This window comes from Eschscholzia californica, unplaced genomic scaffold (genome assembly GCF_041429995.1).
Source record: "Eschscholzia californica isolate CP2 unplaced genomic scaffold, dmEscCali1.0.p SCAF_2, whole genome shotgun sequence".
NCBI lineage: Eukaryota > Viridiplantae > Streptophyta > Magnoliopsida > Ranunculales > Papaveraceae > Eschscholzia > Eschscholzia californica.
In genome coordinates, this window is record NW_028238309.1 from 32,696,231 (window position 1) to 32,723,434 (window position 27,204).

Consider the following 27,204-nt stretch of genomic DNA (forward strand, 5'->3'; position numbering starts at 1 on the left):
CCTAACGCGCATAGCCGTGTTTGAGGGGGGGGGCAGGGTGCCCGCCCTGGGACCCCCGCGACACAGAGGCCCATCTCTTACGAAGGTATATAAGTAACACTAAGCAATCAAACATGAAATGTCCGCCAACTCTAATGTTAATGCTTGTGCGACTCCAAGCTTGAGACATGGGTTCAAAACCCATTGCCTCATACCATTCGTTTTTTATCCCTTTTTTATATAATTATGTGAGATTGAGAGGATTATTGCTAAATCAATTCTTATTTATGCTCTGTTACACTTTTGTTTAAGCCATTTTGTTTTTTGGGTGCATCTCTTTCATCTTTTGACGTGTTTTTAAGAAAAAAGATCTAAGTATTTTTTTAATTCTAGCAATACATATGAGAAAATCATTATACGAAAGATATCATATCCAAAAAATTTCTTAGACTCTAAATTATGCCTTGTACAAAGACAAGAATGGGTACCAAGAATCAGTGGAGAAGACAACTAAAACTGAGATTTCATCAGCTTTCTTCACAAACCCTGACCTTATGTTTGAGAAATTGATTTGCCTACTGATCTTCTTCTCCATTGTTTTTTAACTCAAGTCTTCCTCTCCCCATAATCTCCTCTTACTTTAGGAAGTTGAAGATATTTCAAAAGTGGAGGAGCTTCCTCTTACGTTTTGAGATGAAAGTGAGAGCGTCACTGTTAAGGAGAGAATGAAAAGGAAAATAAGAATGATGATCCGTTGAGGGAATCTGTTACGAAAAAGGAGTGATGAAAAATTCGGTGGACTTCACTGAAGTTAGAAGATCCAAGGGCTACATTTGTAGAATGTAAAATAGACATCTATGTGGATGTCCAATCACTTTATTTATGACCTAGTCAAAATTTATGTAATTATTGTGTCCTAGTTGATGATGCATAAAATGTCCAGACGTTGACTAACGTCTAAGAGTCAACATCAGACCTGAAGTCCACTGGGTCAACCCGGCTTAAGGTACAGGGCAGCTGAATCCTCGACGATCCGCCACATATTCCCCTAACTGGGAGGTCGGCTAGAGGAAACCAGCCCTGTGACGCCCTCGACATGTACGGATCAGCCCTGTGGTCTCTAAAGGAATGAGGGGGGGTCCACATAGGTTCCGTCGATGCCTTACGCCCAGAACTGGGAAGGCAGAAGCACACTAGCAATCTACCGACTTAATCCTGAAATATCTACAGAGATTTCAGTCGGTTACGGATCTCGAAGTGTTTAAGCAAGTTGGGACTTCACGCGTCTAAGGGAGGAAACTTCTCCCAGAAGATCTATAACATCGACAGGATATCTATGAAAGATCCTTGAACTTAGGAACTTTCATTTATCCCAGATCCGAGATAAACATAAAGGAAAACTTCCCTCCACGGCAATCACCGCCGTCTCTTAAGCCTATAAAAGGGCCCCCACATCGTCCTTCACAGGACACGATCTCTAAACCCTAGAAGATCACAGTTAAATCTGAGTTCTCATAACTCGCCCCCAAAAGGATAGATAAACATTTATTCTTTTACTCCAAAGAACACCCTGACTGTCTTGAGCGTTGGAGCGGTTTTCGAACCCTTTGCCGGGTTCCCCCCCTTGGGAATCGACGAACGGGAGCTTGGAGATCAGGAGCTAGGAAATCAGAAGCTTGGAGGACGAGAATCAGGGGCTGGAGCAAAGAGCAGGAACAAGGAGCAAAGGAGACGAAGTACCAGAGCTGGAAGCAGGAACAGACGCAGGAATCTTACCTCACATAACATAATATACCATCATAATAGAGGTTGTCATGCATCAACTCCCTTTTTCATGCTGATATAACGGAATGCCATTTTTTCACATCAGCATTTGGCGCTAGAAGGAGGACAAACCCCAGCAAAATCATCAATTCGGTAACCCGAATTCTCTTCAGTACCTTTTCAAAACTAATTGTTTCTTTAAGCTCTTCAGGCAGACTTGTCTTCAGAGGAACACACCCCCCGGGGATCTCAGAACTTGATTCCCAATGTGGTCGGACTCATGGCTGAAATAGAACAGCTCAAGGCTGACCGCTGACAAGGAAAAAAGGGAGGTGAAACAACTACGAGAAAGCCTCTGCAAAGCTAAAACATCAGAAAGAATGCAGCATCATAGGAAAGAAAAGAAGTAATCAGGATGCACGCCCGAAGATTCTTCTCACCAGGCAACATGTTCTCATCTGGAACTCTGGAATTATAACCAGACGATAAAATGCACCTAGAAAACATCTTGGATGAATATAGGGCACTGGATGCGAACTGACCATACGTCTCTAAAGTCAAAGGAATCGGCGAAGGGTGCACGGACGATCCAACGGTATGCGAGGTGCTCATACATCAAGTAGCGGAGCTGACTCAAGTGAGAGAAAGGGAGAAACTATGGGGAAGAGTGGTGATCCATCAGCCCCTCTCAGTCGAGAGATATTGGAGTCAGAAAACCAAAGAATTTCAAGTGTCTAGTACTTGACCACTACTACAGCTTGGAAGATCCAAGAGTGTTCATCAACAATTACACTGCAGTGATGAACCTCTACACCACCAACCAGAACGTATGGTGTGTGGTCTTTGCCACCATACTAAAAGAGCCAGCCCAAGCTTAGTATCAAGCGTCGGCACCGGGCTCAATCAAGTCTTCGAGCAGCTCGCCCAGGTCTTTTGTGACGCTTTCTGAGGCAGCAGAACAATCAGAAGAAAGACCGACGAGTTGTTCAACGTGGTCCAAAGGAAGAACGAGTCCCTTTCCATCTACTGGCAGAGGTTCCGAAACCTCATGGTAAAGATCCCTGACCTAGAGTCACATGGAGCTCAACCGAAGTCATGAGTCGCACGTGCTTCTGAAAGCTCGAGGTAAGTCCTCAATATCTCAAATCATACAAATCTTGCTTGACAGGATTCAACGACAATCAGGTAGAGACCGATGGAATGGCGTCACTACCCATGCTGATAGGAGACGGAGAAACAAAAAAGGCTATAATTTTAAACTTCGCCATAGTCGACAAGATGCATGCTTACAACATCATATTAGGAAGGAACTTCTTAAGGGAGCCAGGAGCCATAATCTTTATGAACCACCTAATGATGAAATTCCCAGTTCCGAGAACGAACCTCATAGGGACGATCAGAGGAAATCAAAAGATAGCTCGGGAATGCTACCTAATTCCGACCCTGGGTTGTCAAGAGGAAACAACCAACCCGGTCACCGTCGGAGGAGTCGCCTAAGTATGACAAACAGCTCCCACAGTATTTTGCCAGAATAAATGGAAAATTTTAAGCGACGAAATGAGGAGTCCAAGTTAAACTCATTCGGTTTGTGGATAACCTTGGTAGCAAACGCAACGACCAGGGGCCCTAAAAACAACCCCGGAAGCCAAGGCAACGACCGGGGCCCCCAAGGAGGAGTCCTAGTTAAACTCACTTTACTCCGGTAAAACAGGTAGCTGTGGTAGCTAAAGGCGACGACCAGAGGCTTCAAGGAGGAGTCCTAGTTAACCTCACTTTATTCGAGTAAAACGAGATCCCCCGCTAGGGATCTCAAGGAGAAGTCCTAGTTAAACTTACTTTGCTTCGGCAAAACAGGCAGCTCTGGCAGCTAAGGGAACGACCAGAGGCCTCAAGGAAGAGTCCTAGTTAACCTCACTTTACTCGAGTAAAACGCGACCCCCCATCCGAGGTCAGAAGGAGCAGTCCTAGTTAACCTATAGCCTGGTAGCGAGAGCGACGACAAGGGGCCCAAGGAGAAGTCCTAGCTAAACTAGTCGCGCTCAAGCTAACGAAAACAACCCTGATAGCGAGAGCAAAGACCAGGGGACGAAGGAGAAGTTCAAGCTAAACTAGTTGTGCCTAAGTCAATGAAAACAACCCTGGTAGCGAGTTCGTCCTTCATTGCAACTTTCGTAGGTAAATGTTTTGACATTTTATATAGTTTGTTGAATTTTGCCGTCTCTTTCCCTCTAGATTTATGCTGAATTTTTGGTTTATTAGATTTCAATGTGATTTAAATCATTATATGCATATTCGCTACCATCTAATTTACAAATGTATAGATACAAACAAATTAATTTTCAATACTATTCAGTCGCTACTTCATGTTAATCTGAACTATAAACCATCTAAAGGACATGTTAATCTGACCTCTGTCTGTTGATATGTATGTTTGTGGCAATTTCAGTTGTTTTCTTTTACTCTTTAGTGGGTTTCTATTACGGTTCATCCCAAGCTCTCAACTCGAACCCATTAGGCTTATTTTGATGATTAAGTTACTTTGCTAAAAGAATATTGATATTAAGGGAATTAATTTTATATTTCTGACTATTTTTGTGTGGAAGGTTCTACGCAGTCTACATTTTCACATTTTTCCTTCTTTTCTTTGTTTCTTTTATAATGATTGGTCTAACAAACTAATCTATAATGTTGTCACTTCTCTGTCTATATATAGTTTGTTAATTTTAATTTTTGCCTTTTTCTCTCTATAGTTTTGGTGAAATTGTTTATCTGTTAATGTCCAGTGTGACTTCGTCCTTTATTGCAATTCCCCCCGTTAAAACATCAACAGACCAACAATTTTGTCACTATTTTCCTCAGACATTTTTAGTGAATTTTTGGCCTCTCAGGCTTCAGTGTCATTGAAGTCATTATCTTGTTGTTCTAGTATCATTTTGGCTCTTAAAGCTTATTAAAGCTTATGAGAAATCTACACACTGAAGCTTGCATGTTGCCGACTTTATTTTTTGAAGGAATTTGTGTGATTAAAGCTTACTATTTGTTGATTTTATCGTTGGAAATGATTTATCTATTTTGTGACTGATGCAAACTTACATTAGCTTCAAGATTGTTTGAAGCCCCTCTTTATATATTTAAAGCTTACTGAATTTGTGATTGATTACTGTTTTGTGTTTGTGACTAGGCTCTCTTACTCATCAGCTCAACTTAGGGTTTGTTCAAGCGATTATTGAATGGATTTATTAAAGAAAGAACCTCCTATAACAATACTTATTGGGGTCCAGAATTCGTCTGAGGGAAGTTCAACAATCAAATATCTTCAGAAGTATATCTACAAGGGTGAAGATGGTACGACTATGATTGTGGAAGGAATCACGGAAGGTTTGTCATATGAACCTCTTCCAGAAGATCGTACGGTTATGGTTGTAGAAGCGACAAAGGAGATTCAAAAGAGTTTTATGTTCTAATATGGAAGGTTTATATGTGTGAACTTATTAGTTTAAAACTATTTTCAAATTGTAGCTTTCATTTTCAATTTCAATTAGAGTTTATTTTGTGCTACTTAATTTTTGTGAGTATGTGGATTTCTAAAACTGAATTGTGTAAACAGAAATTATGATTTTCTAACGTGTTGGTTTAATTGTTGCATTGACTGTAACCATTAAAACATTCAATTTTTTTGGTGACTTAATAGAACACGCCTCCTTTTCGCCTATTGTGAGGGTATGAAATCGCGGGCCAAGAAGTCAAGAGGACCGTGCCGTTGACTAGAATTCAAACCTTCACCTGTTTAATATTTTGACGGGCACCAACGACGTCTTTGGGCTTAACCTGTGACAAACGACAAAAACACACGTGATTGTGAGATCCCTGGGACACCGGGATGGTGCCGGCCTAAGGGGGCTCCGACGGTCGAGTCAGTAAACTTGACAAGTATTGAAGTACGAATAATAAACCAGAGATAGTGCTTTGGAAGTGTGGATGTTATCTTCTGCTGAAGTAGTCTCCGAGTGAGAGAAAGATTGGTCGCCCTCCTTTGATGAGTAGTCGTCATGAGAGAGAAAGAGAGGTCGTCCTCCTTTGATAAGTAGTCGTTAGGAGAGAGAAAGGGAGGTCGTCCTCCTTTGATGAGTAGTCGTTAGGACAGAGAAAGGTAGGTCGTCCTTCCTGTGATGAGTGGTCGTCAGGAGGGAGGAAGATATGTCGCCCTTCCTGTGATGAGTGGTCGTCGGGAGAAAGAAGATAGGCTGCCCTCCTTTGATGAGTAGTCGTCATGAGAGAGAAAGAGAGGTCACCCTCCTTTGATGAGTAGTCGTAAGGAGAGAGAAAGGGAGGTCGTCCTCCTTTGATGAGTAGTCGTTAGGAGAGAGAAAGGTAGACCGTCCTTCCTGTGATGAGTGGTCGTCAAGAGGGAGGAAGATATGTCGCCCTTCTTGTGATGAGTGGTCGTCGAGAAAGGGAAAGATAGGTCGCCCTTGATCGAATAATAATAGTCGTAGGTTGTTTAATGAATGATGGATTGATTGATCACAGAGAGGTAATAAGACGATAGTAGTAGTAGAAGTGTCGTAGACAACTGGTTTATCACTCTGTATGAGAGAAAAAATAGTGGGTTGTGTTGTATAAGATCCAATGTTTGGATGTCGGGTGTTTTAGTCGATAACCAGATGCCCTGTATCATCCTTGGTTCAGTCATTTTATAGTGTCATGGGTCGACTGTTACCTGGTGATGAGTTGTCATCTTTAATATGGTAACACACTGAGCTGTCACCATAAAAGTGGATGTCATAACCCCCAAACGGGTATATCCGGGATATTGTAACGTCCCCCAACGGATATATGGAGGGAAGTCTGCTGAAGAGGTGAGGGCGTTTATCCAGAGGTGGATTTGCATGCGCATTTTATCGTTTTTTTGGGTGCATCAATATAAATGGATCGGGGCCATTAGCCAGTAATTCATGGGCTTGGTCACCGTGTGAGCCCATTAATCGTGGATTATTAGGGGGCGCTCCTGGTGACATATTTTGGCTCATACACCTATTTTTGTTGTTTGTTTGCACCGTCAAGCTGAAAGAGAAAAATGCACATCTTCGCGTAACGTTTGAAAATACTATCCGTGCCCTGGTTACACCCTCGTTCTATATAACAAGAAAGGAGGATATCTTTTCCCCTCCTCCCGACGGTTCAGATTTGTTTTCCCAAGTTTATATCAAGTGGTAGAGATTTGATTGTTCAAAATTTGATGGATCGGATTCACTTCCGAAGTGATCCAAGGGTCCAAATGTTAACAAGAAGCATCTTTCTAAAATCCTTCCCACCCTTTCTTCTCACGCACCCTTTCTCACTCTCCCCTTCGTATCTGTAAAAACCTCCTTCCCGCGCAGCTCCTCTCAGCCCTTCTCTGCCTCTCTCACGCAACCCTCTCTCAGGCTCACTCATCTCATCGCAGGTATTGCTCTATCTCTCTCCCTGTGTCTCTCTCTCTCCCTGTGTCTCTCTCTCTCTCTCCCTGTGTCTCTCTCGACCTCTCCTCACTCGCTGTCTCTCTCTCTCTCTCTCTCTCACGCACAGTCCATCTCATGGTTTCAAGAAACATCTTACACATGAATAGCTGAAGAAACTCAATTTATTTTAGTTTACCCTGCTGCAAATTTTGTTTACGGTGTTAGTAAGATGTCATTTGATTCATTGTGATTGATGAATAGTTAGGGCTTTGATTTAGTTTTAATTTGTTTCAATCTTCTTCTTCTGTTTAGGGCAATATTTAGGGTACTATTTGTTCCCATGGAAGGAAGACCAGACTTAGTAAATGTGTCTTTGAGAATAATATCTCAATGAGTAAGGGAACCAAAATAATATTTTAGGGTCAGGCTTTATAGTAGGTAAAGTTGTATGTGTATTTTGCATTGAATTACTGAAGCTCTCTTTAAATACAGATGGTGATAATGGGTTCATGAGGAATAAAGATATAATCAAGGTAATCTTGAGTTTTAGGGCTTCCTCTCACCACCCCAAGGTATCACTTTTCTTCTGCCGCTCTCCATTCGTCTCACTCTATCACATATACTCACACAAAAACTAATATAGGGTTTCCAAATCGATTTCATAACAAATCGATTTTGTGTTATCTATGAGTTGAAACAAAACTAGATTTTTCGTAGGAATATGTGTTAAGCTTTCTGATCTTTTTCCCATAGTAGGTTTTGATGATGGTAATTTGTCTTCTTATTTAGATTTTCATAATGGTTTGATAATCAGTTTTCTGCCGATACTGACGGATGATAAAGTAGGTTCTCCATAGGCGAATATATCAAATGCTTTATCATATATGTTATATGAACAGATTACATACACAAATTTTTGTTTGAAGGCTTATCGCTTTATCATATAAGTTGTCCTTGGTATGGACTCTATTTATTTCAAATGGGTTGAGAGTCTATGTATTTGTTTTCTGATAACTTATTTATTTCTTGCCTTACAGATGTTAGAAATCACTCACTTCTAATTCACTACAATAGAGGGAAACGACATTTAAATGTCATTCTTTTTGGATGTTTTTTTCTATTAAGGTCCAGAGTTTGGGTTTTTATTCATTTTTTCAAGGAAAAACTCGTAATAAATTACAAATCATCTTTTCAGGTAAAAGAAACAGTGAGAAAAAGAGGTAATCAAGCTAAAACCATAAACCCTAATAAAATCTCCCTCCAAAACAAAAAATCATCAGAAAGACAGAGTCGACATCATCTTCCTTTTTCCTCCCCAGAAATGATATTGCACCCACACCGTCCATTCCACAGACTTCTCTCCCCTAAACCCTTCATGGGTTCAAACCACTTTCTAAGATGCCAGCCTTCTTCTTCTTCTTCTTCTTCTTCTACACTCCTACCCATCTCAGCCTTCTCTCTCTACCACTACCACCGTCTTCATACCCACCATAGTTCACACCTTCTTTCTTCTTTTCCACCAAAACCCATCTCCAAATTTCTCCATCTCCCTTCTAAAAAATCATGTCTTTGCTATTCTTCTATCTCTAACAAAGTTCCAAGACCAGGTACTTCCTTTTTTCCTATAAACAGTTCTTTTAGTACTACTCTTCCACTACCTTATATTTTTCTCATTTTTTTCTTCTTATTTGTAATTACTGAAGTTCAAGTTGAAAAAAAAACTGGTGGGAAGGAAGATATAGCTCGATTGAGTGCCTTGACTAAAAAATTGGAGCAACAAGGGATTCAGGCTTCTACTTGCAAGCCTAACGAGTATACTCGTTTGAAATGTCCTGAGGTTAAATCTTCTACTTTGTGATTTATTTATTTATTTATTTATGAGGGTATAACCAGTGCCCGCCGAGCATGGACAGTTATATCACATTCGTAGTCTCAATTCTTGGAGATAAGTTTGGGAGGTGTAATTTTAGTCATCGAAGAGGGTTGAAGTTAAGTTAGGGAGCTATAATCTCAACCATATAAGTTTGGGAGGTGTAATCTTATCCATTGAAGAGGGTTTGAAGATAAGTTTAAGAGATATAATCTCAACCCTTAGGAAATAAGTTTAAGTGGTGTAATCTTAAGCTAGAGGACGATAAATTCTGAAAAAGATACCCTCCTCCCTTATTATATAAATTTATTTGTTTATTTCTTTTGTCTTTTAGAAGTTAACTGAGTAGTTATTAGCTGTACATTTTTATTTTGTTATTTGACTAATTTTTTTTGTTCATTCCTTTTTGATATAATAGTGTGATGGAGGACAGACCATGGAGAGGAGTTTATCTCTTTTTATCACAGCAGATTGGTAAATGCGCAAATTGGTATAACGTTTTATGCATTGGTTTACAAGTTTTCTCACATTTTGTTTGGATATTATAGCAATCTTGCAATGTGGCAATGCTTTAGAGCAAAATGTGGATGGAGAGGCCATATTCGGGTAATTTCCAATTTTGATGTAGAAAGATTTTGGTAAATTTCATGTTTGTATTGGATGCAGTTAATGCTGACATACCCATTCGGTTTCAGGGATTAGAAAGTGGCAAGGCATCCTTCGGCAAGTCAGACAGTATTAAGCAAACTAATTACAAGAGAATAATCACGGAGGACGGTCTTGGTTTAGAACCGTTGTGCAATGAGGTAATCATGTTATTTTTACAAACTCCGTGTCTTCTTTCAATATTGACCTATGCTCTCCACATGTTCTGACATTTTTTTATGTGCCAACTTTGGAACTTTGAAGTCCGTTAGTCACCACATACAAATTTATGATCTAAACTGTTAAATTTCAAGATGTTCATTCTTTAAAAGCTTATGTGTATCCTCATTTCTTATGGAATCACAACATTCTGTTGAGATCTTTTTGTACCCTCTTATTGTGTTTACTTGTAGGCTTTCCATGGAAAACTTGATTTACACCCTTTTCTGGTTTCTTCTTTTCCTCTTGGTGACGAGTCCTCAACTGTGTCTTTCTACTATACTACTGTTTGTGCACCAAAATTTTTGGTGCAATGACCAAATATGTGCATGTTGTCATAAATTAAGTACTCACATCATGTTTTGGGGCTAATCTGTTCTTCCTTGACTTCTCTTTGTTTTGATTTTGTCTATCATACTTTTCACTACCTTCACGACTTAGTTTAACCATCATTTGGTGCATTAGCATTTTCCGTAGTGCTTAGCTGGTCTTATTACGGTTTACGGATACTTGTTTTCATTGTTTTGCAGCTACTTGATTACTTCGCCGAGCGAATGATATCGGGGGAAACACTTCGGAGGAATGCTGTCATGCAAAAATCAGGGCATGAGGTCGAGAGAGATATTATTTAAAGCTATTATTTTAATTGATCAGCACATTACTCTTATCATCATTATGTTTGCTCAGATACCTGCATCAAATAATGATTTAACAATGTTTTGCCCGTAGCTAACTAGTTCTTTACTATACAGGTTGCAATTGCATTTACGTACAGGCGCAATGGAGTCCTTATTAGTTGCAAGTACCGGGACATTAACAAAAAGTTTTGGCAGGTTCCTGCTACTAACTCTCTACTCTTAGTTGCATATTTTATGTTCATTGAGTGTATTATCTTGTAGGAAAAACTAAATAAAGAATGAGAATGACCAAAAGTAGTTCGATTTCACATTTCAAAAGGTTTGTTTCTTGATTGATAACGGTTGAACAGCTTGTATACTGCTAGTGCTCAGACATTCTGATTAAGTCGGGTATGCATGTGGGAAGTGGGAGTCAAGTAATATGCATGCAAACTAACTGTAGCGACTATCTCATATGATCGAGTCGTTCTTGACTATGCAAAAAAAAATGGTACTATGGAACTAATTTTTGTTGTCATCTGTCAGTTTCTTGAAGGAACGTATGCCATTGCATGAGATTGTGAACCTATACCTGGCATCTGTGCCCTGTGTTTGATATCATGGTTGACGTCACGTGGAATATCCCCGTAGTCGGACTTTTCATACTTCACTCCTGACAGTATCTTGAATCCTGATAATGTTATGCCTACCATTAGGTTGGGAAGATTTTTTTTTCTTTGTAGTAACTTGAATTTTTTGCTATTCCCTTTGTTTACTTTTCAGGAAAAGGACACCGAGAAAATACTGTATGGGCTGGACGATATAAAGGACGCCAGTGATATTATCATTGTAAAGACTGGCAATTTTCACAAATTTTATTACACATTTACATCAAAAGTTTCTTTTCTGACCACATATTTATAGGTTGAGGGTGAAATGGATAAACTCTCAATGGAAGAAGCTGGATTCCGTAATTGTGTGAGTGTTCCTGATGGGGCACCTGCCAAGGTTTCGAACAAGGATATTCCACCTGCAGAAGAGGTCAGGTTCATATTTTTATTTGGATGCTATTTGCGATTTGTGCTTGATATTTTGGCCTTCACTATTTCAAACAATCCCAAACTGCTTTCGCTGTTTTGCTCCTCTATAAGGAACAATCCTTATATCTCCTGAAAAGATTGGATCTAAAGCCCTATTATGGCATGGAAAGAAAACTACTACGAAAAAAGTTGTGCGCTGTAATCCATTTGGCTAGACTCGTCGCCCTATTATTTCGTTCTTATATTATCTAATTTGGTTTAAAACCTCCTATCGAGATCGCCCAGTTTCGTTTATTCGAGTTTTGTCCATCTATTTGTCATTTCTGAAGTGAGGTTAGTTGCTACTTATTTAATAGATTGGGAGGATCAAATGCTGGATTTGATTCACATTTTCAATCATGGAATTCTCACATCTACTTTGAAGGTTTAAATGCGATATTTATTACTCCTTGATGATGAATTAAGTTTCTTATCCAAATATTGATACAGGGAACTCTGATCACGTTGTCTGCTATTTTCTCGTTCCTATAAATTAGGGGTTTCTTTATTTGCATTCTGGATTTAGTCTCGCTTATTTGCTCTTTGTACTTTGTCTTTAAACTGTTCGGATATTCTTCTTTTGATTCTCCTATCTTTATAGACCATGAAAAGTACCCAATTTTTTTCATGTTGCTGCAGGGTAATTCATGTTGGCTAGTGTTCTTGTTGATTTTCTTAAACGTCTATTGCCTATTCATCTTGAAAATTGTGGTCTAATATTCTTGTAGTGTTTTTTGTAAAGCCAGGACAAAAAGTTCCAATATTTATGGAATTGCAAGGAATATCTCGAAAAGGTTTGTACCTAACAAGTTTGGCCATTTTAATATTCTGGTGGTTGTGCGTAATAAGTGTATGTATTTCATGTTTTCCGCATCTGTTAGGCATCTCGTATTATCTTGGCGACTGATGCAGATCAACCTGGCCAAGCCTTGGCCGAAGAGCTTGCACGTCGCCTAGGGAGAGAAAGGTTGACTAGTCTCTACCTTTATTTGTATTTTATTCAAAATGAGCTTCTAGAAGATATTATTTCGTAAATCTAGTTAATAATTTACTTTTGTGGGGAGCAGATGCTGGAGAGTTAGATGGCCAAAGAAAAATGAAACTGATGTGTGCAAAGATGCAAATGAGGTTTGTAATTTTGTTTTGCCTTCGCATATTTCTTGGTACAATAAATTCAACTTCGACGGTTAATAAACAATAGTTTTGGGTATTGGATCTACTCACCTTTGGCTCTTTTCTTAAGCATCCGTGATACCCTACAAGTTTCGAGTAATTTATTGAGTGACTTGACTTAGGAATTATTGAATTAGGTAGTGATGTAGTGCTACGGAAAACTAAGATCAAACTAAGAACTAACTAGGTTTAACAACTAAAAAACACGATAAAGGGCACATATGTCATAACAAGGAAGATAATTAAAACTATGGCTTGAAGCCGTAATGGAGATGTTGACTGTAAGAATGGCTATAGGACTTGGCTTGTTTGAAAACTCCAATTGTAACATCCCTATTGGAACATAATCACATATACAGACATGGAACATCTTATGAAGGGGGTCATTATGGCAACAATTGATGAAGGGGACCAAATGGAAAACGAAGAATTGGGTGGCCAAATAGGAACGAATTTGACATGGAAACAACAGATGGAGGGGCTCAATTGGAAAACGATACTGATTTGGGACCAATAGATGAGGGGCCAAATTGGAACAAAAAATAACATAAGTAGAATGACAAAACAAGGAGGTCAAATGGGAGTACCTGATTTAGAGAGCCAAATGTAAACAAATTTGGGGGCCCAATCAGGAGTGACTGGGAATACCACTTCATTCGATTGAGCGACATTTGATTGGGATGAATTCATGGCTCAGAATGATGTGTCTTTGTAAGTCTAAACTACAAATCACAACATAATTCAAACCACACCTACCAACGGTTCAACTGGATAAATAAACAAACATGATACATGGCACTGGTAAGTCCCCTGTTCACTCCATGGGTTGGAATACCCCAATTTCCATGTCTCTTGTATCCCATTCTCTGTAAATTGGAATGGTCACTACCACTCAGCTGGCCACGTGCCGAAGCGTAACCTTTAACATGAATTCATGGCTAGTCCATAACAAAAAAATAAACAAGGGACCAACCAATGCCTGGGGTCAAACAATCATTACAAGTAACAGGGTTCAAGCAATGACACTAGCATGTTATCACGTAGCTCAAACGGGTCTGCCGCCACGTGATTACAATGCACACACATAGTTCAATGACTTCAAACAAACCCTATCTCTTCAGAAAACCATTTCGATTAACTCTTTTGGAAACAGGTTCATCTTTAAAAAATAAACATTCACAACATACATTCACATCATAAACTGAAAAACAGTAAAAGATCTTCAGCGATAATAACTATATGTACATATATAAAGTGGTGAAACGGGAAATACCTGTGCTCCAAGTAAGATTCATAGGATCCTACCTCAAATGTAGTACACCTCAGGTTCATTGTCCTCTAACTGAGATCCAGTCTCAATTTTCTCTTTTATGCAGTACTGCCCTCCTGCTAATAAGTACAAAAGATTCAAGATGGTCAATCGACACTCGACAGTCACCATACTGTCAGAGGACACCTTTGCAAACTTAAAATACACCAAGATGAATGAGAGTGAACTTAGAATAACATTTGAATGATATAGGATTCACTAAAAAACTACGTCAAATACTTAGGTTGCGTACAAATCAACTGGACAACTCCATTTAATCTATATTGTAATTCTAAGTCACCATCTCCTGTTGAATCTGACAAATAATCTTGCATTATGAATTTCTTAGTCAAACCCTCTATATAACAGTGAACCCGACGTATATTAGGTATTCCACCATATTCCAAACTACTCTAAAACTGTTTGTTATTAAGAAAATCGACTAATAAAAGTAATACGACAACACTTCGTCCGCATATGGATACTCCCAAAGAGTCCAAAACATTCCAAACAAATTCCACAACATATATCATCTAAAGAATGTAACGAATAGCGATTCAAATAACTTCAAATTATTCCGAAGTTTTTTGAACAATAGGAAGAAATTCGCAAGCCAAAATCGAAGAAAGATATCTGGGACTTAGTACCTTTGGCTATCATTTGAAACTTATGGAAGGATCGGAACAACAAAATCTTCAAAGAATCCAATGCAACGACAAGTTTGGACGTGGATGATGTAAAAGGATCGATCTTTAATTGGGCTATATGTATTCCGAAGTTTAAGCACTCTTCATATGTAGATGTAGTGGGTAATTGGGAGGCGTGGTCCGCGTGGATGTCGTGAAAGATTCCTTCGGCCTCCCTAATCTTTGTATAGTTTTCCTCATTTATAAATTAATTCAAATTTTCAAAAAAAAAAGATAACTTTACCAAGTGAAAATTTGGCAAAATTGTAGAAATTTTGACATCACCATCAGATAACTATCAAATTGGGACAAAACTAAAATTTTAAACCGCAAAAGTCGTAAATCAAGTCGAAAGGAGTTACCTGAAAGAAATTTATAGCCCTAAAACCCATTTAGTTCCCACGGTTTTGTCGTTTTGAAAATGATTTCTTTTCAAAACAATGGAGGTGGCGTTTAAATGGTGGCATTGTGTGGTCACGTGTAAGAGGTAAGGTGTGTTTGAGATATGAATTTGAAATTCAAGTCAAATAAAATAATATTAAAATAAAAATTATACCTAATCCTATTCATTTGTTATAATACCATCACCTCAAATCTTGGCTTGGATAACAACATTTAACTTTCCAAGTAACTAAAACCCTTTTGTTACCAAATGAGAAATGAAACGTAATAATAATTAAGCCAACCATTTGAAACCATCAATCATAATTATGAATCTATTATTTCTTAATTAGTTCCCTTTTAATTATAAGCCATTTTCTTAGGGAAATTAGTCAAAACTTCCTATAAAATTTTATGCTTCGGTGAAAAAAGATCACTCTGTATTTTTTAGTCTTCAGCTCCCTACGTAATTTCGTAATTTGCAACAACTTGCAAGAGGTTTAAAACATGTTTGCAACAACTTCGTAACAAGTTTGCAACAACGTGCAAAATGGTTAAAATAAATATTGGGGTTTTAACCAAATAAAATACAAATTTTGGGGTTTTAACCAAACAAATACAAATTTTGGGTTTTTAACTATACAAAATACAAATTTTGGGTTTTTAACCAAACAAAATATAATTTATCTTTTTAATTTAAAGTTTTTTAAAATTGGGTCTTCAACCCAATTTCTTGTTTTTTGAAGTACTAATTAAATGTAAGTTCATGCAATACTTTGAATGATCAATAAAATATAGTTTTGGAAAATCCTTTAGTCCCTCTTACTGAAAAACATCTTAACTAGATCAATGCCCAACGGTAACGGTAAACGACTTTGACTCTCAATCGAGGTCCAAGTGATGTCCAAATCTCGGATAAGTCTAGAGAAAATTTAAAACGCATTGAGCACTAACTAACGACTACTAAAATCATCCGAATTAGTTCTCTATAACTAGATTAGATCAAACGACTCGGGAGATCCTGCTCTGACTCAACCAATTTTTTTAAATCCCAAACTAAGGTGTTACACAAATTATATCTTCTTATGATCTTAAAAGGGTCTTGCTTTAGTTGTTTAATGTATTGGGTCATTTTCCTCCCAATTTCTGCTCGCAGGTACTCATGAGTTTTGGACCACATGCATTAAGGGATGTTATTGACCGGGCTGAATTATATCCAATACGAGGCTTGTTCAACTTCAGAGATTTCTTTGACGAAATCGATGCATATTATTATTGCAGTATGGGATATGAACTTGGAGTTTCAACTGGGTGGAGGGATCTGAACGATTTATATAGAGTAAGTATACTATTTGCATATCATCTATTTATCCCCTTAATTGAAGAGTAACTCCGTAAACTAATTCATTGTTTAATCAGTAACTGAAACTTATAGCAATAGTGATGTAGGACAGAAATGGGAAAATGAAATTGATGAAGAAAAAAACTTGATTATATTATAGATAGACACTAGCATCACACTAGTACAAGCTAGGAATCACTCCTAGTGCCCTTAGGCATCACACCTTTGGGATATTTGCTCACACAAATACATAAAGCTAAATAGCTGCTGGAATACTCTGTCTGTCCTCAAACAGCAGGAATAGTAGGCATAAAACCCACCCTTGATATCTTTACTTCTAGACTTTTGAACTTCTAAACTCCTAGGACACTTAAAGACATTATGAAGGACATTTAAGACATTGAAGAGAAATTAACACATTAAAGACATTAAAGAGACTAAAATACGTTAAAGACACTTGGCCATCCTAATTAATACCTAGAAACTAGTAGAATTTCCACAAAGACATGTGGACCAGCCCACATTATTGAAGTTTCTAAGTGGGCCATTCATGTAAGACACGCCAAATTAGAATTTGGGCCTTGGAATCCTTCTTTTGACGTCTCCCATTATCCCATATGCCTTAAACAGTTGCTGCCTTTCATCTCTATCAAATAGGGTGCTCCATTTAGCAATACCATCTACTTCACCTAAGAGTTTGTGTTATCACAAATACAAAGCTTTTGCACTTCATATTCTTAATTTCATATTTGTCGTATATTTCATTTATTCGTGTATCTTATTAACACGTCTTACAATGTGATATTCATAATCTAAAATTTCTGCTTCCTATACGCGATAAGAATTAAGATAATTTTTTTGAAAATGCTTTACCATAAGAATTAAGATAATATAACACACAGTTCCAGAATTGACTGTAAATGCTTTACCAATTTGCGTTGCCGAGCAGCAATCTTATTCAGATGCTGGTCTGTGCAATTAAACCATAATCTACAACTTATTTTGCTTGAGTGGTTGTCCATATGGAAAAGTAAAAACCATATCTTTTATGCCGTGTTTAGATTTCCTTGAAGGATTACACACCCAAGCGGAGGTATCAAGTAGTAATCCGGCAAAGCCGGGATCGATCCAAGGATAGGAAGGTAGTTGGGATATCGAAGGGTCTTGTCCCTCGGTCTAGATATTTCAAGCTAACTTAAACTAAAAAGGAAAGGAAGGAACATTAATAAGGGGTTTTGATTGAATAAGCAATAAAGAAAACAAATAAACTAATTAAACGATATATGTAGCCGGGCGAGAGAGATTCGAGAGAAGAGTCGAAGGAACAAGAGTCGGGAGACGGTAAGACTCGATTCGGGCAACAAATAAGTCAGAGAGGTGTTGAAGTCCGGGAATCCATAATGATAAACCTACGACTATGTGTAGTCCGATTTGATGTGTTGAGGTACAATCGATATTCGACTCCTAAAAGTAGATGTCTCTAAGTACTATGTATATCCGGAGATCATACTTAGTCAAACAAACGTCTAAATCGGCTAATCCCGAGTCATCGAAAGTGTCGTCTAGTCGCCTAACTATGTGAAGTGCATGACAAGACACATGAAATTATGACTTAGACTACGATCGATATCGAATACTTCGTTTCGTCTATTAACTATGCGAAGTGCTTGACAAGACACATGAAAATACGATCAAAACGATAATCGAATCAAATGAACATCAATTCATAATCAAAACATCAAATCATATTAAACATAATCACAAATTCATCACATTTCATCTCATATAATCGACACACTTGATTTAGCTAACATGGTGAATAAGTAATAAATGAAAAGAAATGATAAGAGAAATCCCCCTTTTTCGATGTGGCTCGAGGCTAGGTTCGTCGAGAAGAATGAGTCTCTAAGTGTAGTCGATCTCCCCGTAGCAAAAATCAGATTTCCCCATAGCGACCACCATCATCTTCTCCATTTTTCACCCAAACTCCATTAAAGCTTCATCAAGCTTTTTCTCTCTAAAGATTTCTTACCCAAAATCAAAATCAAACATATGAGAAGCAAGCCAAGATGATGGGGAGTAAAAGCCCTATGGTTTCCGGCCAAGATTATGGCCGGAAACCATAGAAAAATCCGGCCAAAGAAGCTTCAAGATCCGGCCAAAATCATGGAGTTCCCGGCCAAAATAGCTAGATCCGGGCCAAAGGGAGCTTGCTCCGAGCGGCTGCTGCTGTCCCGTGCCGAGAAGCTCGCTGTGGCCGCGTCCCGTGAAGTGTACGTGCATCCCCGAGCTCCGGTAGCTGCTGGTCCGTCTGTTCTGGTCCGGCTGCTGGAAGCTAGCACGAGCTGCTGTCCCGAGCATAGAGCACCAACCCGAGCTGCTAACATGGCCGCCCCTTTGCTGTCCCGTCCGTGCTGCTCAGCAGCTTCTCCCGAGCAGCTCGAGCTGCTGCCGTGCAGCCCGAGCTGCTGCCGGCCAAGGCTAGGCCGGCCTTGCCTTGGCCGGCACTCCTCCTTCTCCTTCTTCTCTTTTTCTCTCTCTCAAACTCTACTAAATGATGAAGAACCCTAGCCCCTTGCCTCCTTCTCTCTCTCTCTTCTTACTTGGTTCTTGAATGATGATTGAAGAAGAAGATGAATAGTGTATTTGACTCAAACCCTAGACTTAGTCAACCTTGACTTTGACCCAAACTTGAGTCCATTGGGTGCCTCCAAAATCTCTTCTTTCTTCATCTTCTTTGGGCTTGGGTTTTAGACTTCACTTGGAAATCAAGAGGGTGCCTTCTAGAATTACAACCAAAGGAGGGTGCCTTCATAGAATCCTTGTTTTAAGACCGAACCTCGACTTCTTTCTTTCACAACTTCCCCGTCCGAACTCGGAATTGACTTCCGTTTTCACCGTTGGGCTCGTCTTTGACTCCTCTTCTCATATGATTTGCTTGAAGTCTTTTTCTTTCATTTTGGGCACATGAAATGATAGTGATAATTCGCTCCCTTTATTCCGAATTTCATGTTTAGCTCCAAATATGGTACCTAAACAAGAAAAACACATAAAATATTATTGATAACACTCGAAAATGACTAATTAGTCTAAGTTAGGCTCTCCAAATGTGACATTTTCGTGTCACATCAAAGGACTTACATCGTCCTTTCCGCCCTTCTCAAAATTCAACCTCTCAGTTGCTTTCTACTTGGTTTCACCCATGAAGTATTTTTTTTAACTTGACTATATTTTAATCCACGATTAGTCTCGTATGGGGCTGCAGTCTAACTTTTAGTGAACCGCTGAATAGAAGTTTCAATCAAACATCTTATGCAAAAAGCAACAAATTATGTGATCCTTGAATTGTAGTCAAGGATACTGTGAAAATTCGTGCTTTCCAATTAAGGGATATGATCCCATAGCTGACTCATATAAGGATAATATACTTGCCTTGGGGTCCGGTCCGTGTGACCGTGTCTACCAAATATTAAGCCATTCTGGAACAGCAGTATTATTAATGGATGCAAGTTGGTACTTTTAGGACATTGATTCCCCTTTAAAATTTAAGGAGTTTTTCTCCTTTTTATCATAAATTAGAAAGTACCAAATCTCAAAATGAGCTGAGATTCAAACAATCTCTATGTGAAGTTATTATCCTTGCAGAAGATCATTACTTGACTCTCTTAAGTTCGGGGTTATGCATGTCAAATCGTTAAAAATTCAAATCATCTCGTCGTGATAAGGATATTATTTTTGCAACTTGTTCAGTGTTATTTGTTGTACAGATTGTTCCAGGAGAGTTGACCGTGGTTACTGGTGTCCCAAATTCGGGCAAGAGTGAGTGGATTGATGCTCTTTTATGTAATATTAATGAACAAGAAGGTTGGAAGTTTGCACTTTGCTCAATGGAGAACAAGGTGAGATTTCGTACTTCTTTTTCGTCACTTGACCGGCATTCTCTCTTGTGGTTTACCTTCAAACGACATAACTCCACAAGATATATATGGAAAATATTTAGAGGGAATGTATTCTAGTTACACGTTATCAATATGTACTTGAGATGTTGGAATCAAACAGACTGGTAACGTACCAAAGCTCCTAGACGTTTTGGGAGCCTGTTCAGCAAGACTGAATGCATTAGATATGCACGTTGCTGACTAACACCCATTTGTAGTGCTTTGGCTTCTTTATTGCCATATTAGGCTTTTGATTGACAGACTTCAGTTCGACACTTTCATTTTATTATCAATCGGTATGTCCCTGTCTTTCTTCACCCTATGGAGTACGTTTATACCCTTCGAAAGTGGTTGCTTGGACACTATTTGCTGGATATTAATGGAAAGAAACTAAAAGTAATAATTGAAGAGTTAGTATACAACAATAAATATAATGAGATATCGAGTAGATAAAATGTTTACGCTTGTGGGGTTAAAGGCTTTTTTTTTTTTTTTTTTTTTTTTTTTTTTACTTTTGAGCCTTAGTGTATTTTCCTGTAGTTTCGAATATGGGTATAGTTTTGGCCGTCTTGGATGACACGTTAATTGAGCTTCTTTGTACATCACTCTAGTCACCACATTTAATAGTGTATAAATTATTTTCTTTGTTAAAGAAAAGCAGAATATGGAATAGGGTTTAGTGGTTAATTCTCAGTTTGCCGGTATGTCCATAATCTTCTTTTTTTCTTCTCTTCCTGGATTTGATGATTACTTGTGTTGTAGGTTCGGGATCATGCAAGGAAACTTTTGGAGAAGCACTTGAAAAGACCCTTCTTTGGTGCAAGGTGAATCCAAGAATGATAACTTGTCTTTTCTTTTTCGTTGTCAACCGTATCTAAGTTATTAAAGGCGATCTTGTGGCTCTGCCAGGGACGGAAAAGGCTAGGACCCCTTCATGCCTTTTTGACTATCCCTATTTAATTGTAGTGGTGGCCATTCAAATAAGTGAATAAATATATAACATAATGTTGTAATATGTCATTTGTTTCTTCATTTGATTTATTAATTGTCATGTATACTATATGTTAAATGGCAATATTTTATAATAGGATTATAGTAGATGTAGTAAAACACGAAGGTAATGCATGGCAACCTGCAATTCTCTCCCCACCTCATCCTGAACTAGTAATTTAAGAGGGTGACGCACCGTCCCTCTTTCTTACCTTAAGAAAACTTGCCTTTCCATATATCTTATGCAGGTCAAATTGATTGGCGACCTTTTTAGCTGGTGAATTAATTTCTTTGTATATCATTGTGTTTACTTATATGTATGATCTATTTCATAATTGTACATCAAAGAGTTGTTTCCCAATATATGAATGGGTGCCAATTATGATAGAGTTTCCTTGATATCGACATTTTGGATGAAGCACAGCAAATTGTTTGACTTGAAGTTTGTTTTTTGGTATCACAGATATTCCGAATCTGCTGAACGGATGACTGCTGATGAGTTTGAACAAGGAAAGCAATGGCTCAATGATACCTTTTTCCTGATAAGGTAAGTTTGGAGTTTGACTTAGTGACTTAGATAACATCCATGGTGGTAGTAGGTTGAGCTGAGCCCAACCAATTCTAAATCTGCAGGCTTGGGACTCGGGCCCAGCAGAGTCAGAACCTAGTACTGAGCTCACTGCATAGATCCTAAATTCATTTTTATAGATCTCACTTTTGAAAACCTGATGAACATTGTTGTTAAATAGTTCTATATTGAAATGCCGAATTTTGATTCTAGATATTGTTTTATAAGCTCGTTAATGTAACCTTAATGATTTTTTTTTCCTTTCGGTTGATGTGGCTTGATTTTCTGAACAGATGCGAGGATGATTGTCTAACGTCCATTAAATGGGTTCTTGAGCTAGCTAAAGCAGCAGTTCTTAGGCATGGGGTACGTGGACTTGTGATTGATCCATACAATGAGTTGGATCATCAACGCCCTCCAAGCCAGTGAGTCTTCTGCTTTTCGCATTCTTTTTTGTCATAAGGCCACTTCTTCCTTCTGTTGTGCAACACATTAAGTGGTTCCCGGGTGTCTTTTACCATGTAAGATGGAACCTATGTTCTCTTTCTTGTTAAGCAAAAAGCTAGAATGTGTTGTTTTCTGCTGTACTTTGTTAGGTTGGGTGGTCGCTAATTATTAGCTATAGCCTTTTGACTATTTCAATTTGGCAAGTCTAATAATGGGGCACGAGGTGTAGATAAATGATACCCATGATCGCAATCAAAATGTGCTGATAATGGGCCAACACACACACACTCTAGTGACTCGGTTAAGGTTGCATTCTGCGCGAAAACATTTTTGTCGAGTCCTTTCTTATCACTCCTGGATTTCAACCTCTTTATGAGAAGACTAGCACCTTGTGGTCAGTGTTGTCTTTGTTTCAGGACAGTGCTTATTAGACTAGAAACAGTTTCAATCTTTCGCCATGATTATAGACTTCTAGCTAACTTTATAATCTAGTTGATGATGCTTGTGCTAGTTGTTTCTGATTTAAGTTAATACTTGAAGGCGCAGTTACCGTTTTGTTGTAACAATCAGATGAAGCTAATACACTAACAATCCTATTCTACAAGTCATTTAATCCAGTAAACCATCCGGCATTAGCTTTTATTCACACAAAGCTGAACGATATAAACTTACGCTGCACTTGGCTTTTGTGAAGTTTAATGGATATTTCATCGATATCTTCCAGGTTATATATGGCATGAAATACAGTACCGTCCTTCAATAATGTTGCAGGAAAATAACACAGGTTTAGGTTGTATCTTGTTTTATAGGAATAAGGAAGCCGTATTCTGGGCCTATATCTAGTTATTTCTACAGGATAGTGCCTACATCTAGTTATTTCTACAGGATAGTGCCTGAAAGGGTTCTATCCACGATTTCTGGTTGAGTTTTTTTTATATTTTATATCTTTTATTCTGATGCCAAAATGTTTAGAACCAGAACCTTAATCTGGAAATGTGTTCCTTTTTAAGCAGATTATCTACTTGAACTGAGATAGTATTCCCCTTCGAACCACTATATGCTATATGTCTACGTAATCATGTAATATCGGAAGATTTTTTAGTTCTATTTGTGTCTGTCTATATGCACCTTAATTATCATTTTTATCTGGGGCAGGACTGAGACAGAATATGTAAGTCAGATGCTCACCCAGATCAAACGGTTTGCTCAACATCATTCATGCCATGTCTGGTTTGTAGCACATCCAAGACAGGTATTGCTACCTTGGAGAAAATAGTTTCACTCTACTTTCTTTCAACAACTTGGGTTTTCTTCATTCTTTGATTACCTTAAATTTCCGCCACAGTTGCATCAATGGCTTGGTGGTCCTCCTAATCTTTACGATATCAGTGGAAGTGCTCATTTCATGAACAAATGTGACAACGGGATCGTTGTTCACCGTAACCGAGATCCTGAGAGTGGACCTATTGATCAAGTACAGGTGGGTTACATTTTATGTTGATCGCCTTTACTTGTGATAAAAATCTTTTCCTTTTTAAAATTTTATCTACTGTCGTGAGTACAGATTTATGTTCGTAAAGTAAGAAATAAGGTTATAGGGAAGATTGGGGATGCCAGACTGTCATACGACAGGTATGTCATATCTATCTTTTTGGTTAAATGTAAGGTATTTCTGTAGGCCTGATATGCTTTATATATCTATTGATCTCCGTATAACTTATGTCTCCAATTTACATATTATACCATGAAGAACTGCAATTTACAAGTAAGAGAAAAAGTGATCATGGCTAGTTTATTTGCTTTTTGGAGTACCCAATTTCCAAGTTTAGTTACTTTCTAGTTGATATTAGATATTACCACTATTTCTTTGTTCATTTTACATTGTTTAAAATAAGGAATTAGAACCCGTCAGGAACAAGGATACCTGGTACACGGATCGCTCCGGTACGGGGTAGGAGTCCCGGTACCCGGTACGCGGTACGCTACCATGTGCATATCGAATATGGTAACGGTATACTTATTCGGTAAGCCATTTTTTATTTCAGTACGTTTTGGACTATTTTTCTAGACAATATATTCTCTTTATGATGCATTTATAAATTATAATAGATACACCTATTCTTAGACATCTTTCTCCATAACAATCTAACAAGCTAATTAAAAAAGTTTTTGTTAATTAAGACTAAACATTCTGGTACGCTAATTTTGGGGTACTGGACTGCGAACCCACCCAAAAGGGTACGCGGATCAGGTACGGAGAATCGGGTACGCGGTACGCAGGGTGGAGGAGAGTATTTGGTAACGTTTGTCAGGAATGATTTTTGTTAGCCTATGTATAGGCTTCAAAACTTCACAATTATTTTAACTTAGGGTCTAAGAAGTTGAGGACTGGAATGACTACCCCTATCCTGACCTATTACGTCGGTGATTTTGCATATGCTTTATATATTTGCGCTATGTGTATATATACAGTATATTTACGGAAGCAGCTTCCACTGTAAAGAATTTACTACGCTTACTGCTGTACACCATTTTTCTCTTCGTTGAGAAAGAAGGGAAGTTAAGTTTTAAAAGCACCCCCCCAAAAGTGTTATTGGCGCATCCTTTCATCAATCCTCCTTCCAATTTTGTCTTGATGGAGGCGCCAATAACACTATTAAGGAGCGCCTTTAAAACTACCCAATAGAGAACAGGAAGAGTTCTCAAGGAGAAAGGAAATGCCGAACCACATGTGGTTCTGGTTTAATAAAGAAAGAGAACAAATCAAAGTAAAGGAAACATCCACCCTATTTATTTGTTAAACCTTGGATCAAGCGCCATCTTGGAATTAGCTAGAGCCACCCCTGAGATTGAGCTAATCCGCTATCTCAACAGTGTTATGTTTGAAGAGTGGGTCATGGAAGTTATTTTTGAAAGTGATAGAATATGATGTGATCCAGCTTATTAGCCAAGTCTAGGCCTGCCCCAGCTAGGCTGTAAGAGGAGCCCACTAAAAACTTTCCAATTTTACTTGTTTATTCCTTTACTTCAGTTTTAGTTTTCTTTTGTTAGTATGTTTCATTTCTTGTTGCGTAAGTTTACCTGTTTCTTATAAATCTCGTGATCCATAGCATAACTTCATATTTTTGGATTATCTTATGTCTAAAAGGACTTTGAAGGATCTTAGGTGTCCTAGGTTGTAAATTTTACTAGGTACTGCAGTCATTGGTTATGTTCGCTGTAGTTTAAAAGTTGTAGTTATATTTCTTAATCTAGATTACTCTAATTGAGTTTCTATCTGTTTTTGTTGTTTAATGGTCCTAGTTAAGGAACTTAAGCCTTCATAGTTGCTTCAATTACGTGTTTACGTTAGTTCTGCTGTATTATGCTCGGATTTGTAACATGACACTTCTGGTAAAGTTAATAATGTTTATAATGTATTGGGCAGGGTCACTGGGGAATTTCATGATGTCGACGAGAGTGAGATTACAAAAACAACAATAACTACTACTAAAAATAAAGAGAGTAGTAATATGCACTCATACCGTAGATAAGAGCTCAAAAATATCCGGAAGCTATCTGAGAGCTCGCTTGATCGGCCCTATACCCTCGTCCTCTCTATTATCAATTTTGTCACTGTTAATACCTCCTCCATGAAGTGTAAGGTATCAATAGTTTATGTATACATAATAGATGAGTAGTGATCATGTAAAATCGTTCATTTGTACAATTTCTTATAGTTTCAGTTCAAAATTCTTGTGTAATTTAGAAAGTGATGATTTATTTGACGGATCAAGTTGATTGGAAAGGAAATCTACTTCTCTACATCTAATGCTATTTCATCCAAGGAAATGAAAGGGTACAAAAGATGTTGATTTAATTTGTGACTTATGAGTCACCGGGTAGTCAATTTTTGTTTTTTTTTTGTCTTTTAGTGAAGGTGATTCATCAAAGTCAAAATTTTTTGTGCACGTAACACTCCCGAGGCGTCAACTGCAAGTCAAAACGCAAATTGGAATTTGCACATTTTACCACATCGAAATATTGCATCATGAAGACGAAGATGCTGTTGAGATACTATAGTGACATTGTGAATACTTTGATTCAACACATCTTACACAAGACCTGCATTTAGTTTGTCATTTGGTTTAATGTAATATATCATCGTTTCGGTAGTTTATATATGTGTGTTCTTGAGGATACTTCATAAGATGTCCATTGGAGTAAGTCTGAAGTTAATTGAATTTAGAAATAGTCCATGTAGAAATTTTAATATTAAAAGGTTCCTTTGAAACGAGGGCCAAATCGCGCTACTTCCTGGGGGAGTTATTTATGGAGAGTTGTTTTTTTTTGTTGTACAAATAGTTTGTGAACATGAACATGATCATTGCAACGATCCAATGACTTATCATACGCCACTGTTTGCTTTGACTATTGACATCCTTATTATATGGACCACGTCTTTCTCACTTCAAAACTCTCAAAGGCCTGCGGACAAAATTAGGTGTACTTTGAAGTGCAAATTAGTTTTAGGTCGTATATGTATTCTCAGTTAGACTAAATCTTCTTTTAACGATATGGACGGAAGAGCCATTACATTATTAGATGGTGTGGATACATCGTGAATTGAATAAAGTTCAGTAACTATCATGTTAAAAAAAATTTAGATTCTAAGAGTCATATAAAGACTTTTAAGGCCATCTTAAAGGTATGAGACTCCATTCATTTATTCATATATCTTATTTATATTCAAATTCAATATAATTGATTTTGACTT

The 27,204-nt window shown here is 38.0% G+C and overlaps 1 protein-coding gene across 2 annotated transcripts; it reads left to right on the plus strand.

The window, feature by feature from the left end:
• The first annotated feature begins 6,792 nt into the window (after positions 1-6,792).
• Positions 6,793-26,252, plus strand: LOC147557447 (toprim domain-containing protein). 2 transcript variants are annotated; one of them, XM_086658297.1, is made up of 23 exons: positions 6,793-7,189; positions 7,677-7,756; positions 8,380-8,791; positions 8,888-9,021; positions 9,473-9,528; positions 9,603-9,660; positions 9,750-9,860; positions 10,449-10,529; positions 10,671-10,751; positions 11,319-11,384; positions 11,460-11,576; positions 12,361-12,408; positions 12,496-12,581; positions 12,682-12,742; positions 16,320-16,502; positions 20,273-20,404; positions 21,206-21,267; positions 21,897-21,980; positions 22,295-22,426; positions 23,604-23,700; positions 23,794-23,928; positions 24,013-24,080; positions 25,876-26,252. In XM_086658297.1, the coding sequence occupies exons 2-23, from the start codon at positions 7,694-7,696 to the stop codon at positions 25,979-25,981; spliced, it is 2,373 nt and encodes a 790-aa protein (XP_086514423.1). In that variant the 5' UTR covers positions 6,793-7,189; positions 7,677-7,693; the 3' UTR covers positions 25,982-26,252. The 2 variants fall into 2 exon arrangements, with proteins under 2 accessions (XP_086514423.1, XP_086514424.1); XM_086658298.1 differs by having other exon boundaries at positions 6,967-7,189; positions 7,677-7,717.
• The last annotated feature ends 952 nt before the right edge of the window (positions 26,253-27,204 follow it).

Bases quoted from the DNA above. Each gene is read 5' to 3' on its own strand.
- LOC147557447 (XM_086658297.1), top strand. From the start codon at position 7,694: ATGAGGAATAAAGATATAATCAAGGTAATCTTGAGTTTTAGGGCTTCC. The intron at 11,577-12,360 runs GTCAGGTTCATA...TTGTAAAGCCAG, and splicing joins ATATTCCACCTGCAGAAGAG to GACAAAAAGTTCCAATATTT. The intron at 21,268-21,896 runs GTGAATCCAAGA...TTGGTATCACAG, and splicing joins AGACCCTTCTTTGGTGCAAG to ATATTCCGAATCTGCTGAAC.